At 37.5% G+C, this 20,461-nt stretch overlaps 1 protein-coding gene across 1 annotated transcript; it reads right to left on the bottom strand.

Moving 5' to 3' along the window:
• Positions 1–3,369: 3,369 nt before the first annotated feature.
• Positions 3,370–4,323, bottom strand: LOC124251843 (olfactory receptor 51V1). Its single transcript, XM_046684738.1, has one exon. It carries the CDS (start codon positions 4,312–4,314, stop codon positions 3,370–3,372), a length of 945 nt encoding a protein of 314 aa, XP_046540694.1. The 5' UTR covers positions 4,315–4,323.
• Positions 4,324–20,461: the final 16,138 nt, after the last annotated feature.

Here is a 20,461-nt window from a genome sequence, read left to right as displayed (position 1 = left end):
TCTTTCAGAATGATGTAATACTTTGCATTCACACCAGCAAAGAATGACAGTTCCTATTTCTTCACATCCTCACCAGCATTCGGTGTTGTCAATGGTTTGCATTTTCTATAGTGATATCTCATTGTTGTTTTAGTTTATAATTCCTTAATGACAAATGATATTCAACATCTTTTCCTATGTTTATTGTTATTTATATAGCTTCTTTGGTCACGTGTCTGTTGATCTTTTGTCCACTTTTTAGCCGAGTTGTTTATTTTCTTCTTGTTGAATTTTAAAAGCTCTTTGTATATTTTGTATTAGAATCATTTATCAGATATGGATTTTGCAAATATTTCATGCTAGTCTGTGGCTTGTCTTTTTGTTCTCTTAACTTACTAAGAAATTATATATATATATGCAGATATGTGTGTATATTTGTTTTTTTGCTGAGTACTTGGTGGATACTCTCAATTTGGACTTGTGACATTTTGCTCTGGGAGAAAGTCTTGTATAATTTCCTGATAAATTCCTAATTCTAATAAATTCCTCTTATATTTTTCTTTTTTGTCTTTCTGGTGTTCTTGGATTGACTGTATATTTTTTTCCTCTCAGTCTCCATATTTATCACTTTATCCTTTAGTTCTGCTTTCTTAAATTTGTCTCCCAAAACTTCTATTGGTTTTCCTGTCATCTCTCATATTGTTGTTTAATCTACAAATAATCTTCTATGTTCTCTGTTTCCTATTAAGAGTAATTTGTTCTTTTATCAAGACTGTAATATGACTATTTCATTAAGAGTATCAATTATGGACTCATTTTCCTTTTAAGTCTTAATCTCTGCTCTGAAGAAACTTTGTTCCACCCAGTTAATTTTCTTTTTTAATATTTATTTTGGATGTATGATTTTTGTATTGGCGGATTTAATAACATCCCTGGTAATCCTTGGCTGTCTTTCCATATTTCATGATGAGGGACAAGGATCTAGTAGGGATTTCGATGAGCATGGCGGGATTTGATACCTGGTCAGTTGCTTTGTAGGCTGATGAGGAAGGAGCCTACCCAATTCAGCGAGTGAATACTCAGAAGCCAGTATCTGTTAGTCTTTTCTTTTGGGACAGTTTTTATAGTGAATAGCACTACAATCACTTAACTGTGGAACATCAGTCTGGTTAGCCTGTTAAGAGATGAATGGGGAAAAGTTCTCCTTGGACTTCAGCATTCAATATGTATTATTTTATATAACCTCTCTCTTTTATATATGATATCTATTATCATATTCCTAGTATCCTTTGTATCTAATGCCCCTATGTCTGGATCATACTTGATTTAATTACTACAGAGACCAATCATTTTGCCAGAATTAAAAAAGAGTGGGTTTCTGGGTACTTTAGTAAGGAAACCTTACAAGGATGTTCACCTTTTCTGCCATTCTCAGTCCCACCTCTCTCCAGTACCTTATAAGAAATTCCTGTGTTTTTCCAGGATTGTTCTGTTCAGATCATTTTTCTTCTCATTGGTATGCCTGTCTGCAGGCACCTAGATTTCATATTTATCTATCTTGTTTTGTCTTTTAAGAATAATATCTAAAGTTTCTCTATTTATAAAATTTGTTTCCATATACGCTGAAATCTTTCCTCTTATGATGTCTCTCTGTGTACATCTGTAGCTTTAGTGGATTATAGAAAGCAGCAGAAATAAAAACATATATTTAACATACCAGGATTACCTGTAAATTGACACTTAGATATTCCTTAAATTTATATTTTATTATTAAATTAAGTATAAAAAGATACATAAATAAAGATAAAACTTGATTAATTGCCACAAAATTAATGAAAGCTTATAACCAACACTCTGACCAAGAATGAGAACACTACCAGCATCCCAAAAGCTAACATAGATTCTGATTCACTAGGGCTTGACTGGAGCTCAAGGTTCCGCACATCCTACAAGCTCCCAGATGATGCTGAGGCTACAGGATCAGAAACCACACTTTTAGTAGAAAAGTTTTTAGGACAACAATTTCCACTGTAATGGAATTCTTGGTTAGGTTAGTATTATTTTACAAATTTCTATGAGAGTCATTCTAGAAAATGGATGCATTTTCTAGAGATGTCCATTTATTATTCTAGCAAAGTCTCCCTTTTTCAAGTAGTGGTCCCAAATATCTTAGAGTACAGAGACACAACCTGAGGTAGAAAATCTTCTAAGTCTATTTAACAATAAAATTTGTTAGACCAAGGAAGATTAAGAGGTACACTATACAGTGAGCATCTGCATGTGAATTTATTATCAGCAGATTGTTTTTACTAAAACATGTTTCCTCCTTTCTAAGAATCCCTGATGTCTCCCATTCTGGACCTTAGCTTTTTGACGTGAGACCAAAATGAACACCAACTGAGCCTGGACTTTCTGATTTTCTGCATTCTAGTTCTGTCACCTCACCCGTTAGCTTTCTCCTTATTAGTTGTGAGGTCATTTAAGGCAGCAGTGTACAATGACATGACAGTTTACCTATAACAAAAGCAAAAAGAAGAGATTGTGTGTTTCCCTAAACTCACTGTGGCTGTTTTTGTAATGTTTCCTACCCAGGCTGGATAGTAGCCTTGCAGACCTTATAACGAAGTCAGGTCAACTTCTACAGGTTACTATTTCTCACCGGCTCTTCAGGCCGCCACATTGACAACAGCCCCAGAGACTGCCTAATTCACGGATACAGCTTTCTGATTCCTTAGGAGTTTGCTTTCTGGAGTCTATGGAGGAAAGTTTCTGCTAGTTTCTCAAAAGGCTGAGAAATGCCAGATGGTGCTTTTAACACCAATGATAAGTTTATCTATTCTAAATATCAGGACCTGAGTTGATGACTCTGAAATTGCCTTTCCTTCTCAGGAATAGGTTTGGTTATTTTATAAGTTAGTGTTACAATATAGAAGCTTTCTAGAACATCAATCAAAAGTACAGAGCTTCCAAACCTGTTCCTTTCTGTGTAAAACCAGGAATCATAAGAAATTTATTCTCATCATCTCCTTTACTCAGCTTCCTTCCTTTGGCTGACCTCCCTCCATTAGGTCATGGATTTTAAAACTTTCTGAAGGTTTGGCATGACCTACATATGCTTTGTTTTACACAAGTCAACAGCTGGTGGAGAATTTAGGGGATGTTTCTGATAGAATCTTCCACCTCCAGCCCCAGAAAAACTCACTTCCAGGACATAGGTTAAGATGGGACTTGTTTGTAAGTGATTCTCTGACTACATTTAAAGTATGTTTTAAAATCAAGGATCGTGGACTCATGGCTAAAGCTCTAATTATAACGGAATTTATTTTTGTATTAGTTTTTCTCTGTTTATTATTGTTGTTGCTGTTTTGCTTTTTAAAAGACCTGCATATCTCAATATATTTTCAGAGAAAAGAGTTTGAGCATTCTGCTACGAATCTGTTGGGTCTTCACACTGTAGATAATGGGGTTCATCAAAGGTGGGAAAAGGATGTAGATGTTGCCCATAAGGACATGGACGATGGGGGAGAGATGCTTGCCAAAACGGTGGACCATTGTTAGGCTAATGATAGGAATGTAGAAGACAAGGACAGCACAAATGTGGGAGATGCAGGTCTGAAATGACTTATGCCGCTCCTCTTGGGAAGCAATTGCCAGGACTGACTTAAGAATCAGGACATAGGAGAAGAGGATAAGAACAGCATCCAACAATAGTGTGCAAATGACCAGCATTAGGGCATAGTAGCTATTGAATTGGATATCTGAGCAGGCTAGACGGAGAAGGTCCTGGTGCAGGCAAAATGAGTGAGAGAGGCTGTGGGAACGGCAATAATGGAAAAATCTCAGACGGATGATGGGGGGTGTAATAAGGAAGAAACTCCTACCTAATATGGTGAGCCCAATTTTGATAATCCTGGAATTAGTCAGGAAGGAGGAATAACGCAGTGGATTGCAAATTGCAATATATCGGTCAAAGGCCATAGTAAGGAGGACGGAGGACTCCGTAAAGGAAAGACCGTGGATGAAATAGGACTGGACGATGCAGGAATCCAAGCTGATCTCTCGAATGAACCCCCACAGAATCCCAAGCACTGTGTGCACTGTGGACAGTCCCATGCACAAGTCGGTGAGGGCCAGCATGGCCAGGAAGTAGAACATGGGCTGGTGAAGGCTAGGCTCAGTCCAGATCACATGGAGCACCATGCAATTACCCAACAGCACCATGGCATAGATGCTGGAGAAGGGAATGGAGATCCAGGGATATTGTTGCTCCAGACCAGAAAATCCAGTGAGAAGGAAAGAGGAGGAATTCGTGCGAGGACTTACTGAAACAATCATTCTGGAAATAAGATATTTCTTCTAGACGACAAGAAAGTATTTTTCAAAGAAAATGTTCCAATTTCAGATGAGTCAATGAAATTTCTAAGTAAACAAAATTATGCTAAAAGTTAACTAACCTTACAAAATGTAGCCAAGCAACTCTGTTCTTTAGAGGTATATTATCTGCTGCCTGGAAGAGAATGGTGTTCTCCTGATGTCATTTAAGAGCCATTATTCATCCACTGGCAGGTGCAGAGATATCCTTAGAAGTCACATGTAAACATATGAGACTAAAGTAGGAAGCTAATTTTCAAAAAGGATATGTTGCCTGGGTCATTTTCCCGGGGATGCTGGTGAGATAGTGTACCTATAAAATTGAGAGATGAGGTTCTCAAATTAATTATTGGTTTCCTCCTTCCAATTCATTAAGCATTTAAAGTGAAGAGTAACATTTGGCTTTTAAGTATCCAAAATCCATTTAACTAGTCACTTTATACCCATAATTTTCCATTTTGTGCTGTCTTCAAGTCTATTTTTGCTCCAAGTAGTATCTAGTGGAGATATTCCTGTTTTCTCCTATTCCAAATGACATAGCCAACGAGTACTTCTTCTTCCTTGGGATAGGCAAAGGGGACTATTTATGCATGCGACCTCGGTGAATGATTTCCCGCAGGAGCATTTACCCCTTGAGATGTTCAACTCTTTTGTGTCCTTGTGACATAGAAACTTAGATTGAAGACACTCAGCCTCTGGTATCAGCTTAGTGTTTTCCTCCCACTTATTTACTTAATCAATTGGTGAAGTATTCATTTATTGAAAGGATGAGAAACTGTTTTCTCTTACTTAGAACCTGCTGTACTAAATATTGGAAGGCCAATATGGAACAGCTAAGTCTAGAATTTTAAAAAGCCTCATTGCAGCAGAATTGATTGGCTTCTTCACATTGTTTTCCTGCTTTGAGTTTTGGCCTTGGAGCCATCACAAATGATTTAAAGGCTCTTATAATGTAGGCAGGTATTTAAAAGTCCATACAGACTTCCAGGTTTGATTTAATTACTCCAACTGTTAAAGTAGGTTCAGGTTCTGGCTTCCTTTTGTGACCTATTCCTCATCGTGGTCATACTAGCCTCACTAGGCAGCTCCTCAGGCTGACCTCCTGAATGTCCCTTTTCTCCCTGTCAGGCCTTTTCCAGGAGCCTATCCATTGTTATTTTGTTGTGTTCTCTCTGCCTAAGATGGTCTTTCCTATCTTCTCCCCAACTTCTTCCTAACCTTTGTGAAACAATCTTGTATTTTTCCTCTGCATCTCAACCATCACTTTTCAGGAAGCCCCTTAACTAAGAAAAATTTTTCCCATAAATCTATTATTTTGGTAGAATGCATTTACCTTTATATAACTTATTCAATTTATAATTTGATAAGCATTAGCCTTCTTATTGGACTAATGTCTCTGTCACACACTGAATTGCAATTTCCTTGACAGTAGAGACAGTGCCAATTTTTATTCACTATCGTAAACTGAAACTTGCACCTCTAAGTTCTCATCTCTCCTGTGAGCTCAGCTTCTTGGATAAAACTGCCTACTTGATATCTCCACCTGGGTATTTAATCTAAAAATTAGAACTATGACAATATAATATTTCATTTTCCCCAGAAATCTACGATCTCCCCATTTCCTCCTAATATTATAAAATGACTCCACCAATCACACAATTGCTTAAGAAAATTCTGAAGAGTCATTCTTGATTCCTGTCTTTCCTTCCCTCTCCTACCCATCAAATCCTTCATCAATTTCTATAATTTCTACCCTAAAACATACCTGGAATCTGCCTAATTTCACATATACTCCTATATACTGCCACTATCTTGATAAGTAACATCATTCTGTATTCCTTGGCTATTGTAATAATTTACTAGCTAGTTTCATTGTTTTTGCAATTACCCCCTAAAATATATTATCCCCAGAGAAACTAGACGGCTTTTCTACAGACATCTGCTAGATCCCATAAACTCTTGCTGAAAACAGTCTGATGGATTAGCACTGCTCTTAAAATAAAATATAATTTATTTATCATGGTCCTTTCTCCCCATGGCCCATCTACTTCTGTATATGACCAAGCCCATCTTCCTCTGCTTCTACATTGTAGACCACTGATGCTTTCACTTTCTAGTCTCTAGGCATCTTTTTCTTCCTCAAAACAAATCCTATCTCAGGATCTTTGTCCTTGATCTTCTCTCTGCTTAGAATTATCTACTCCAAATATTTTCACAAAACCTCCTTTCATCATTCAGTTTTCAGTTCAATGTTACTTCCTCAGAGAGATTTTTGTAGCCCTACCACCGTTTCTCTCCTTCTCTCAAATAAGTTACTGTCATTGCAATATCCTGCTTTGTATTTATACCGCTTATTAAATGCTTATCATCCATTAGATATACTGGAAGCTCTAGAAGATCAGGAGCTGTGTCTGTTTTTTTACTCATTGATATGTAAAATGAGGTTTATCATACAGTGGGCATTTATCAAATAATTGTTGAATTAATTGATCAACCTAAGAATTAACAGCTATACAACTAGAGAGGTAGAAAAACAGGAAAAATGAACATACATTTAAAAAATACTGTAAGCCCAAACACTCATATCTTAAAATATACATCTGATTCTTGCTTGCCACATGCTGCCAATATTGTGTCATCATACATAAGATTTATGTGATATATAAAACTGATGCTGCCCTAGGAATTCTTGCTGACCTTGGACGTAGCACTCAGAATCCAAATATGATTCCTATCATTCCCATCCTAACTCAGATGTAGAGACTAGGCCCTGGGATTGATTACAAAAGGTTCAAACATTCTGTGAATGTAGGCATGCATGAAAAGCACATACTCTCAGCCAGGCTTCTTCAGACTAGCCCCAAAGGTTAGTGGTGCTACCACTGAGAATATCAGCTTTTTGAAAATAGAAGAGGAATAAGTACTGGAGATTTTTTAAAGTTCTAATTTGAGAGGTAGGATGGGAACGAAGAGAGGACAGCGTTGATGAGACCAATTAATGAAGATTTAAAGAGGAAGGTGGTCATATATGTCAGATGCAGCATACGCTCCACCTATATTTAAAAAAAGAGATCCATCATTTCCCAAAACATCATGCCGTGTTGTGCCACCTCAAAATCTGTGCATAATATTTCTTTCTGAATTGCTAGAAGCCAGAACAAAGCCTGGCATAAAATAAAAGAGAGGACAAGCTGCAGTGAACTTGAGTGTGGGGCAGTGATAGGATTATGGCATTCCCTCTGTGTACTTTGTCTGCAATGTTGATTTGGAAAGCATATCTCTGATCAAATTAAATGGATCAGTCTTTCAGGGGAGACTTTCTTATCCCCTCCAATCCAAACTGTCCTACATGTCCAGGCATCTCTGTCTTTTTTTCTGTCCTTTGAAAATGATTCCCTATGTAATTACTTGCTGCCTTTTTCAGATTAGGTAATGACAATAGTCCTTGCTTACCCTAAAGGCATAGAGGAAGAGTGTTGAGTCTGGAAGTCAGTCACTTTATAATTATTTTGAATAAGAAACACCTCTGTTTTCCAGGACAGTCCAGGTTTTTGCTTGTTCTTCAGCATAATTATTTAATGACACCCATGCACAACCTGCTTTGAACAATAAATTAAGTGCTCACTCTTTGATAATTTCTCTCACAGTCCCATCTGGACACCAGCAGGGGGCAGAAGCAGTCCATTGAATTTTCACTGTCTTCAAGGATGCATAAAGCAGGTTTGTTTCAAAACTGGATAAATATAAGTGAGACCAAGCCCCTAAGTGTGTCGGCATGGCTGAAGAGATAAGACCCTTCTACAAGGCTAGCTCAAAGAACTGAATGCTCAGGATTCTCAATATGCTAGCAGTGGAGACAATTTATTCACCACAAACCCAGGGTAGGCTTAAAATCCCAGTTTACAGGAGTTGCTAATATTATTAATTTTGTGAATGCTCTTTTTATTATATAGTATTTTTTATCTAGCTTTTATTATATAATTTACTTATATATTGTATAAGATGTCTATAAATAATACTCTCATCATGATTGAAATACTGAAAAAATATTATCTACACTTTAGAAGCATAATAAAAATCATTTTACACAGTGCATCTGTTTAACTGTGGCCATCAGGATATTTGAGAAATTTCCATCAGGATTTATATGATTTCATTGGACTATGACATAAACGATGTCTTTCAAGGGAATTTATGTGTTTTGTTTTAATATTTTCCCTATATTTAAGAAAATGTGACACAACCTAAATTAAAACCAGACATAATAAAATGGCAAACATTGAATGAAAGATGAAAACAGCAGAAAAGTGAAAAGGGAGTGAAAATTAAATCTATCTTTAATCATGTTAAAATGAGCAGTTAATTTTTTTAGTATAAATCCTTAAATTGTCACAGATATTCAAAATCGTTCCCTGAAAATTGCAGAATAGGCCAAGATGATCTAATTGATTTCCCTCATTTTCATGATAAAGAAATTTATAGTGACTTTCTACAAAATTGAGTGCCAAACCCTAGACCTCTAGACTCAGACCCAATTGTTATCCAAGGCATTTTTATGGCTTCACTCAAGCCATATAGAATCACCATCTTTGTCACTTTTCTCTGGTCCTTGCATAATAGAGAAGGATGGCTTCGCTGGCAATAAAAAGTATTGTCACATCAAATCAGTAAGGTTTTCTGAAAGAGACCTAGAAAACTTACAGACATTACGTGGAATTATATTTAATCCAGAATCAAAATTTATTCATGGAAATTCACATTACTGTGATCATCTTTACATGGTTGATAGAAATGTTAATACTGAAATATTGAATTCATATACTGGCATTTATTTCCAGTTCCATATTCCTCTACAACAGGAGGAGATGAGGTGCAGTAAATTAGTCCCTCAAGTTTGGCTGCTTCATTCTCAAGTGAGAGTGCAGTGCTTTGCTGAGTGGAGTCTAAGCCCAAATGACTGGTAATTACAGAGGTAATTATATCCCCAGAGCACAGGAGTGAAAGAGATTGGGGACGCTGGCATCCAGGATGATCAGCAGTGGGAGATCCCCAAATGACTGCCCAAGTCTCCTCCACAATCAGTGGGAACCGAAATCCCCAAGGACAGGGAGTGATGAAATGGCCTCCAGGGCATCTCTGGAGAACGTGACTTGCCTGCTAGCCCACTGCTGCCACAGAGATGGGAATTTTGGCTACAATTCCTTGTGCAGAGAGTAATGCTGACCATGATCTTAGAATGGTCAGTTTGCTGAGGAGCAAAAATCAACCCACCCCGTGAAACTCTAATCTAAACCAGATAAGGGAGGACTGGGAATGTAGCCACACCATCCTAGGGAAGGGAGTTACTCAAAGCACTTCTTCATGATGTTATTGCTAGGATGTATTGTTACTGGGAAGAAAAGATGGTGGAGTAGAAATGGGTAGACTTCCCTAGAGCTTACATGAGGCCATGTGTGACTAACAAGGCCCCTTTGCCTTTCCTGTCCAAGATTGGTCTATTCTGATAGGTAAGGGCTGGGAGGCTGCCTTTATTGTGGCCTTTGACAATGGATTTTTGAATTGTATGAGAATAGATCATTTCTTATTCATGTAATCAAAATTTTAGTGTCTATTGACCATAGTCATATTGTGAAATTGTAGCAGATGTCAAATTTTATCATTTTAGATTTCTAGAGTTCCTAGATATTCAGATTTCTAGAATCCCCAGAGGTGAGAAAGCCTTATTATCTTGACACACTAGAGCCAGGCATTTTTGGAAATGAGAGTCCCAGGTTTCATGGCCTTACAAGTCAGGTAGGAGCCAGGCATGTCTCTCAGACTGGAAGTGGTAACTATTTGGAAGGATTCGTTGTTCGAGAATGGGACAAAATATCCAGGAAAGCTACCAGTGTCATACAGATGGTTTGTTCATTCAATCCCACATAGTCACTTTATCAGCTTTTCTTCCTTTTTTTTAATTCTTTTGTTTTGTTTTTAAAAATACACTGTGTATGGGCATGAATGTCCAGGCTCTATGGTAAGGGTTATAGTAAAAAAATAAATAAATAAATAGACAGTGCCCAGAATCACAAAGCTTGGAGATTCGTGAGTAATACAGTCTGGTGTGATATTTGTTGTTCCAATTTTAATGCATATCTATGTGCTATGGAAACACAAATGAAGGCCACAGCTGAAGAGTTTCAAAGGGAGAGAAGGGACTGAAAAACTGTATTGTAGGAAGTAACATCTAACACCAGAAAAGCAGGATATATGGGTGAAAATAGTGACCGCGGTGATCCAGGAAGAGATGACAGTGTGTGTAAATGTCTAAGAGTAAAGGAACACGTCTGATATGTGTGTGTGTGCGGGGGGGGGGGGGGGGGGGGGTGCATGTATACATTTCAGGGAGAAGAAAAGAGAGAGGAAGGATGAACCTGGAGGAATTTGCAGCTATTACACCACACAAAAGAGGGATGCAATCAGACTTGTCTTTTAGGAAGTCCACTGTGGCCTCAGGAAGAGAAAATTAATTGTTACAGTATTTTTTATTGTTAATATCACTGTGATGATCATCATCAAGAGCTAACATTTATTGGGAACTTATTTTACTTCAGTCATTTTTCTAAACACTTTACCTTAATTAACTCAGACGAAATTAATAAAATATATGCTTTTATACTTAATTTATTGGTTGGGAAGTTGAAACAGAGAGAGATTAAGTAATTTGCCCCAAAAGCAGAGTTGTTAAGTTATGGACTTGAGATTAGAACTCAAGCTGGCTCATGACAGGACTTGTCAACCCAAATTGCAAGTCAACAGTAGGAAAGTGAAGAGAATTGGTTAGAACCTGTTGTAATATTCCGGGAAAGAAATGATCACAGTTAGAAATTTGGAGTAGAGAAGGATAGAGACAAGATATGAGTTTGGGAATATTTAAGAGGAAGAACGGCCATGAAGGAGTGTGGTAATTATAGCTAAGTGAATGATCTTTGGAGTCAGTGAAAACTGGGTTTAAATATAGGCTTTGACATTTATTAGGCATATAACTTCAAGAAAAAACACTTAAGCCTATTTAACAATTAGCTTATTTCCTAGTAAAGCTGGATGAAAATAATATATGAAAAGCAGCTCACTGTCTGCAAATCAATATCTATCATTTTTTATGATAATCATTACAATGACAAAATTAGTGAGTAAATAGATATGGAGGATAGAGGAGAAAGTATTGTCACCTTGACAAATGGAGTTTGAGCTTGAATAACCGAGTGAACCATTCATCAATTTTGTGAATATACAGGAAGAAAATCAAATATGTGGGAAATGATGGTTTTCAAAATATCTAGCTTGAGATGTCCATTGGACATGTAAGCGGAGATGACAAGTATGCTATTTTAGCATTTCTTCCATGTCATGGAATGCCTGCTAATTTATCCCTGACACACAGCAAAGAATTCCCCATCAATGGAGTTGTTCTTAGGGGACATAGTATTGTGTAGTGAGGACAGCACTGCTTTTGGAATTAGAAGAATCTCTATTCTGCCACTTTTTACCTGTGTGATCTAACCACCTTATTTACCTTTCCCAAGACCATGTGTGAAAACTATGGCATAGCAACTCCTTAGAAATCGCAGCATATATCAAGGAGCCACGTTCTCTTTATGTTGTACTTCTAGGCTCTGCCTTTTCCTTTGAATGCATTTTTGTTGCTTTTTTATTCCCTTCCTCTTTTTCATGGAGTTAAGCCTGTCTGCCTAGATTTAGGTGCAAAAGCTGATATGGTGGTGAGATTTCAAATGTATTTGATTAAAGCCATTTAAGAATGTGTTAATACCTCAGTTTGTCAGAATTCTTTGAAATCCAAAGAAATAATTTGGCTTTTCCCGTTGTTTATTATTTTTGACTTTGTTTTTAAATACTTTGAGTACAATATTCATATAGAAATGTACACAAAGCATAAGTGTACAGCTCAATTAACAATTGCAAAAATAACATAGCCCTGTAGCAACAACTCAGACCAGGAAATATAAAATTAAAAGTATCCTCAAAGACCCCCATGAGCTCCTTCTTAGTCATTAGCCTCATCCTCCCCAAAGTTAACCACTATTCTGATTTGTCTCATTTTATCTATCATGACTGATTCATTTTCCACTTTTTAAAATTTGTATGAATTGAATGTTACCATGCTTTTTATGTCTGACTTATTTATGAAACATAATCTTTGTGAATTGCATTCAGGTTGTTGATATAACTGTACTTGATTCTTTTTAATTACTGGATAGTATTCCATTTTATGTATATACCAAAATAAATTTATTGATTCTACTGTTGATGAGCATTTAGATCCTTTTTAGCTTTTGACTGTAATGAATAATCCTGCTAAGAAGATTCTTGTACATTTTTGCATACATACACACACACACACACATACACACATATATGAATTTCTGGAAATTATCTTCCCATTTAAGAAACTGAGTTCCAGCAAATTTAAACTGTTCATGGCTACATCCTGGAACACCAACAACAAGTGCACACATTTGTGACCATATTGGACTGGGAATTGTATCAAGAGGATAAGTGTGAAAGGTAAATTGGCCCCAGTAGGAATAAAATGAGAGAAATACCAGGGCATCTAAGGGGACTTGCATTCCAGAAATACACGATTAAACTTTGGAGGAGGTTGCAGATCATCACAGCAAGGTAGGAAATCTCTTCCTTGCAGAAAATCAGATCTTTCTTTTTTCATGGTTGGATCTCATATGTAAGATGAGAGGAAGGGTAAAATTGCCTCTTCTAAATCTTCTATTATTTTAGTCTATGTCCGGTAGATAAATAATAAATCAATGTCCAGAATACCTTCAGAATTGTTCTGCTCTCTCCTTTCCTAACTTCTTTTTTCTTTTCAAGTATCTTTTTTTTACTTTTTATTGCCTCCCTTTTCTTCATGGAGTCAAGACTGTCTAACCTTGGTTTAGGTGCAAAGTCTGATATTTTGGTGAAGTTTAAACCTTATTCTACCATCCAGAATGAGAAGGCAGCTGGGGAACAGAGGAGAGAGGAGCAGCACCACCCAAGACCTGAGTTCTCCCACTTGCCCCTGTGTCCCACATGTTGCGCCAGCACCTCCCCAGCTCAGGGCTCATGAGAGACGGAGAAGGTCAGCCCTCTTAGCCATTTCACTCCCTTGCCAACAAAGCAAAATCACCTTCATCTCCATTTTCCCCTTGTAATAGTTCCTTCTTGAATTTATTTGTGATATTTCCTAATCTTCTTTGTGCCCTCTGATTTCATTTCAGAGGTAGAGCTTGAGTTACTATAAGGACTAGAAGTGAATATTAATGATTCAGGTTAGCAGAGGAGACAAAAGGGTGCATCATAAATTTACGTGGAAATATTTTATTGCCACATGAATCTGAGAAAGAGAATGATAGAAGTAAGTGAAAATCCTTAAAGAACAGGAAGCTTCTTGAACTAAATTGCTTATACATTTTCTGAGGGCAAAATAATATAATTATCTTTTACTTTCAACACCTAAGACACTTACTATTTATATTTAATAGATAGGAATAGTATAAATGCTTGCTGAATAAAACTGAACCAAAAAGAGGTAAAGAATAGCAAGTCACCAAATTGTTCTCATGATAAACACACAAGAACTGTTAAAGACTCACAGTTTGGTGTGCAAATGTGTATTTTGTCATGGGTGATCTGATATTAGAAAAATAGAAGAAAGAGAAGACAGAGAGGCTGCAGAGAATGTCGTACCAATTTACCAGCAGGCCAGATGAAACTTTTAGCAATTCTGCTAGTTATCTTTGGTATAGAAAAGAATGTCATTCTTTATTTGAGAACCCTTTGGGTAGAATCCTGTCAATCTCTGCCTTTCTCCCAACCTCAATTTCTTTTTGTTTTTTCAGAATTCTCCTTGGCTTCCAAATCCCTTTAGTTGATGTCTTCTTTGCTTCCTTCCATGCTGACACATGTCTGGATCCATGATTCTGTGGCAGCCCCAACAAAAGGGAAAGTCAATCCAAAGCCCGAGATCTGAAGAAGACAGACACAATCTTTGGGTGAGTGTCATTTCACAACTTCAGATGTTATGAAGGGCTCAAGAATCCATTGGAGAATCTGCTTCTAGGTACTGCAGGAGTTTTAGACTGAGTACTCCAGCAGCAATGCCTCTATGCTTTTATTTTCTGTCCTTGGAAGTACTCAGCAACAACACAGTATAAAAGAAAACACTGGGTGATCTTTGCATCAGCCAACTGACTCACATTTTTATATGGGTTATCAATGACTTTGTCTCTTTGCTTTATTTCAACTGAGCTGTTTTCAAACCCCTTTCTATCACCAATCATATTTCACCTCTGATTTGACCTCCTGAAATCCTTGACTTAAAAATGAGAGACTTTTTCCTACCTTGTTGATTCCGGATGCATATAGAAATGCAAATTTCTTCTAGACCTGAATCCTGCTAGCAATGCTGCCTTGATGTTGTTCACGTCCATTAAAAATAAGCCTGCAACTTCCCTATTGCCTAATATTATCATCCCAGGCTGAGATCTTTGGGATTTAGGAAAAGATGCTAAATGAGTCAACTCACTCTTTGAATTCTCATCTGGCATAAAGTTTTGTTAAAACTCAAAATGAGAAAGTCATTTTTTTAAATTCTGTTATGTCTAGTGGTCCCTGGCATCCTGTGTTGTCTTTCATGTTTCAATGTCAGCTTTTCCAAGTTCCAGGTTTTCCTGGATTTGAATGGGGTTGCTGCTGGATCTCCATCCCTATTTTCTTGGTGTATCTGTGCTGGACACCATTATTCACATTGTCCGCATGGACTCACCCCTGCAACAGTCCAAGTACTACTCTCTGGCCATGCTGGCAGGAGCTGACTTGGATCTCTATGTGTCAACCATGCCCACAGTACTGGACTGCTATTACTTAATTTTGTAAGTATCCATTTATATGCCTGTGTCTTCCAGCTCCATTTTGTCCATACCTCTTCTTTCATGCAGTCAGCCATGCTTTTAGCCATGTTTTTTGATTGCTTTGTGGCCATCATCAACCCTCTGAGATATCCCTCAGTGTTCACCACCTCCTGTATAGTGAAGACTGGAGTGTTTTGAGGGTTCAAGTGTATCCTTCACCATCCTTTCTGGCCTGTACCTCCTTGGTTTCTCCTACTGTCATGATAATATCTTTTCTCGCTCCTACTCTCTATACCAGAATATGATTCTACTCTCCTGCTGTGATACATGGCTCAACAGCCTCTATGCCTTGTTGGTCATGTTGCTCGCTATGGGCTCAGACTTCCTTTTCATATTGCTTTCGTATATTTTGATTCACAGATCTGTAATGACCATTGCCTTGTTCGGGGAGCAACTCAAATCTCTCAACACTTGTATGTCTCACATTCTGGCTGTCGTGGCATTTTATGTCCATGCTAGGCCTTTCCATTGTTCACAGGTTTGCAAGGCATTCCTCCCTGCTCTTTCATATCATCATGGGCAATGTATATATCCTCTTTCCATAGCTGATGAAACCAGTCATTTATAACATCAAGACCCACAAGATCCACAGAGACATTATCAAGATGTTCTCTCTGAAATTGACAGAAATCTAATGTTTTCTCAGTCAGTCAACTCCCTTTGAACTGGATTACTTGTGATGAAATTTCAGATCTTGTTCAGTTCTAGTGTCAGAGAGTCTCCTTTTCATTTAGTTGTAAGAACATTGTAAATGCATTCATTTTAATATCAACCAGAACCAAACAATCAGAAAATTAAAAATAGTCCTAGAAGAAAAATCAGTAACTTTATGAAACAAGTTTCAGAAGCAAAAGTAATTTTGGAACAACTCTGGCTCTGATCCACTTTATGAATGTGAATAATTGCGAATGTTCTGCACTTTTTCGTGTCTATTAAAGTAAAAGACTCCTTTCCATGAGAAACATAATCGCTACTTGATTTTCCAACAAGAATAATGATTGCTACATATGATAGACACATGCTATACTCTATCTCTCTGTTTCCTCCTTCTCTACCTCCAGCTAATGCTACTGCAGGAGTAGAACAACAGCCAAATAATACGCCATTTTGCCAAAGCTGGGCATTTATCACTTGGAGACACTATACCTTCAGCCAAGTAAGTAGTAAGTGATGCTTATTGATTCAGTCATTAACAATGTTTTCTGAATGTTTCCCAATCTTGACATTACATTTGTTATGCTGCTAATGATTAAAAGAAGCAAAAACCAGAAGAGAATCTTTGAGAATTTGGATGGTAGGAGGCAAAATCTAGTGATACAAGAGAAAAGTTTCTATGCACATAGTTTGTTCCCGTAATAAAACCATCTTTAGTTTAAATAATTTTGCACAAAGAATACTCAGCTAAATGAATCATCATCAAGTTATAGAACCTGGACCACCTAATACTGTTAGTCTTTCACCTCCATTCTCAGGCCCTTCTTTGGACCTCCTGGATTATCCAAATTCTGCCTGCCCCACTCCACAATTTTGTATTGATGCTCATGCAGGCACATGCAGTCCACTTTCTTTCAGACTGTTTGCATGACTCTTCTTTCCACTTTACTCTATGTCTTCATCTATCAGCTAATACCAGTCCTCATTTCATCTAGACCTATAGGACCTCTGCTCTTCCATGCGCTCTATGTGAAAACTCCTTAACACTCAGATCAATATCAAAGGCAAGAGCTCATTCAGAGGATGAATGAAGTTTCACCAAGGCACACTTTTAACTTCCTTCTGATCAGGGAGGTTTGAAGGATTCCCATTTATGTATACGGAAGGACATCTTGTATCCATCTCCATTCTGTATTTAGATGAAGATTATTTGCATATTAATTAATTTACTTATTTTTTTTTCCTTGGTACTCTAGCTTTGTGAATAAGCAAATTCTTCTGACTATTCACCAGAATAGAGCAGCAATAGTTATTATTCTCATATCATTAGCTTGAAGTCTGGCACTGCTGATAGAGAAAGTCAGCCATTCGGTGTAGAATTACTAAATACTTTAAAAAAAAATCTATATTATTCAGGAAGACTTAAATTTCTGGCCCTAAGGCATTTGCATGTCTTTTCGCTGGAACTTGCTCCCAGAATCATGATCTGTAGTGCAGTAACAATCTCTATAATATTCTCATCATTTATTTCTGATAAGATATATTTACTTGGTTGTATTCTCAACAGTATGATATGGTATATTTACTTTATATAATGTTTACTTCTTGGTATGATATTTACTTGGTTGCATTCTCTACAGTCTGCAAGTTATGTGGACTTTTTAATCGCAATGTGCTGAATGCAACCTCAGGTTTCAATTTGGTGAGGGTTACATGTTTCCAACTAAATGAGCCCAAGGATCAAGAGGAAGCAATTTCCAGAGGGAACGGAAAGTAACAACTTTGTAGTGGTTATCTACACTGAAATCTATGGGTACATCTTTTGGGTGATGTCTCCTACCTCTTAACAAGTTGGTGCCTATTATTAATGACAATTCAACCCAGGAAGGGTGAGTAATAGTAATGAGCCCACCTGTAGCATTAGGGTTTGTTCACCCAATCTCCCTGATTAGTAAGAATCTTCAGTTGTGTAAATTAATAGGCAGACTCTGAAAATCTTCTGTTCCACCTGAAAGCAAAAAACATGGGCTCATCTTAGCATTCAAAATAAATGGGTACAGGTGTGTATATAGCATAGACTAAGCAGGAATTGTCTGAGCCCACATTTTATAAAGGTGACTTTAACCTGTTAGCAAGGACATGTTTTTCTTGTACCTTCAACTGTTCCCTATCCCAATCCTCTTAGACAATTCAGCTGTCTAAGCCAAGACAGCAAGGGATATTTCTAGGTCGTATGCCACATGCTAAGTAGCGTATAGAGTTTAATTATTGGTTTCATATTTAGAGTCATTTCTTCCCTCAGGGTTCCCACTAGAGCCACTTCAATTTGATCCAAGCTTATAATACTTTTCCATTGTCATTTCTTGAGCAATTGATTAGGCTTCGATAGGTTGTGGGTATGCTGGCTGTCTCCTTTCCAGCAGAACTGATGAAATGTTGAATTGGCCGGCCATGCCTGGCTAGAGTCGCTGCGCATACCATGATCCTCAACTAAGGAAGCTATCATCCACAAAACTCCCTTAGTGAGACTGCCACATTTAGATCTTCCCCCTAGTTCTCCATGTAAGTCTGAAGCTATATTTTAAAGCTTGGGAGATAGAACACATTTGCTCCAACTTCCTCAAGAGTACATACCATTTCTCATTTCTCATTTGTCTCTACTTCAGCAATTTTGATTTACTTTTTTTTTTTATTTTAAAGATTTTACTTTTCCTTTTTCTCCCCAAAGCCCCCTGGTACATAGCTGTGTATTTTTAGTTGTGGGTTCCCCCAGCTGGGGCATGTGGGACACCGCCTCAGCATGGCCTGACGAGCGGTGCCATGTCCACGCCCAGGATTCGAACCAGCGAAACCCTGGGCCGCAAAGCAGTGCGCGCGAACTTAACCACTCGGCCATGGAGCCAGGCCCCTTGATTGACTGACATATTGCATTGTAACTCCAGATTCCATCCTAACTACTGAAACTGCTCTCATTATGGCCGCAAATAAATTTGTAACTGTTGAAGTTAATGTACACATTCTGGACTAATTCTTGTATCTTACTTGTCCTCTCTGCTGCATCTGACTCTTGTAGACTACTATTGCCTTACTCGAATGTTCACCTCCCTTTGATTCCATGGAACCACATCAAAATTCTCAGAATGATAGCATTAATTATAGATATCATTTTTAAAGTGTAGATTACGCATTGAACTTTAATACTAGGAGGAAACCCAGAGAACTTCAACATTTAAAAATATGGTTTTTTTTACATAACCAGGAGGATTGTAAGATAGTAGAAATATACATACACATGTGTATAATAAATTTAACAAAGTGGGCAAAGCAGGCAACACGCCAGCAGTAGTCTCAGCATTAAGTCAGATGTAAGGGAGCTTTGGCCATGGGAAGAAATAAAATTAAACAGTAGAGCAAAATAGAGGCTTGGCTTTTACCAGTCATTTTACTGATGGATATCATGGAAAAGTGGTGAGGTAGTCTTGTAGATATCTTGTGAAAACAGAGAATAAAGAAAATCTTGAATGATTATTGTTGAAAGAAAAGATAAAGCAGCCGGCATGTGAAAAAAGACTGCTGTGAAACCCATGAACTTCTAATCTTCCCTGCTCCAACTCATGCAGGCACCAGACTATAACACTTGGATAGCATGCCAATTATATTGCAGTGTTTTTTAAAGTCATTAAATGCTATTTTTAATCAGAAAAGAGTTTACTTTCACCTCCTTTTTTTTTCTATTCCGAAGTTATGTCCTACTATTTTATCTTCTCATTTTATCAGGTATCTATTACCGACAATCTTTCCTTTAATGTGATTCTTAGAGAAAACTTAGTCTATGGTCTTATTTTTATCTTTCTGAACAGTCCTATCTCCATGCTTTCAGCTATCACATACATATATGCTGATGACTCCCACATTCTTTCTTCTGAGCACAAGCATCCTGCAGGCTTCTCAGATTCATCACATGCAAAAGTGATCTCATACTTTTCCCGTCACACACATTCCATTTCTTTTCACTTCCTTGTCCTATAAGTGACTGCCATCCTCAAGCAAAAAATCTGCCAGTGCTCTATTTCTTTCACGTCCTTGCTCCTTGTTACTGTTTCATGACCAGCTCCCGATGAGCTGTCCCCTGTGTTCTATGGTTATGCTGCTCCTCTTCATCGTACTGCAAAGCCTACATTCTGGTACGTATTGTCTCATGTATAGATCATTTCAAAATCCTGTTTTATGCTAAAAAGAGAAAAAAATAAACAATATTAAAATTGGATGCATCATTCATTGTTGTCATAAGTTAATACTTGTTGGTTATATGCGATTAGGAAAATGTGGAAATTATTATAAGTAGACAAAACACTTGCAATCCTATCACGGTAGACTTTGCTGCTGTTTGAAACTTTTCATTTTTCTTTGCCGCTTTTATTGCCTCCTGTATTAGAATGTTTCCCATGTGAAAACTGTACATCCACTCCTCATTGACCTGGTTTAGCTAT

The sequence above is a fragment of the Equus quagga genome, chromosome 14, assembly GCF_021613505.1.
Source record: "Equus quagga isolate Etosha38 chromosome 14, UCLA_HA_Equagga_1.0, whole genome shotgun sequence".
NCBI classification, from domain to species: domain Eukaryota; kingdom Metazoa; phylum Chordata; class Mammalia; order Perissodactyla; family Equidae; genus Equus; species Equus quagga.
Note: the sequence above shows the minus strand (reverse complement) of the source record. Positions and strands in the feature narration are given on the sequence as shown.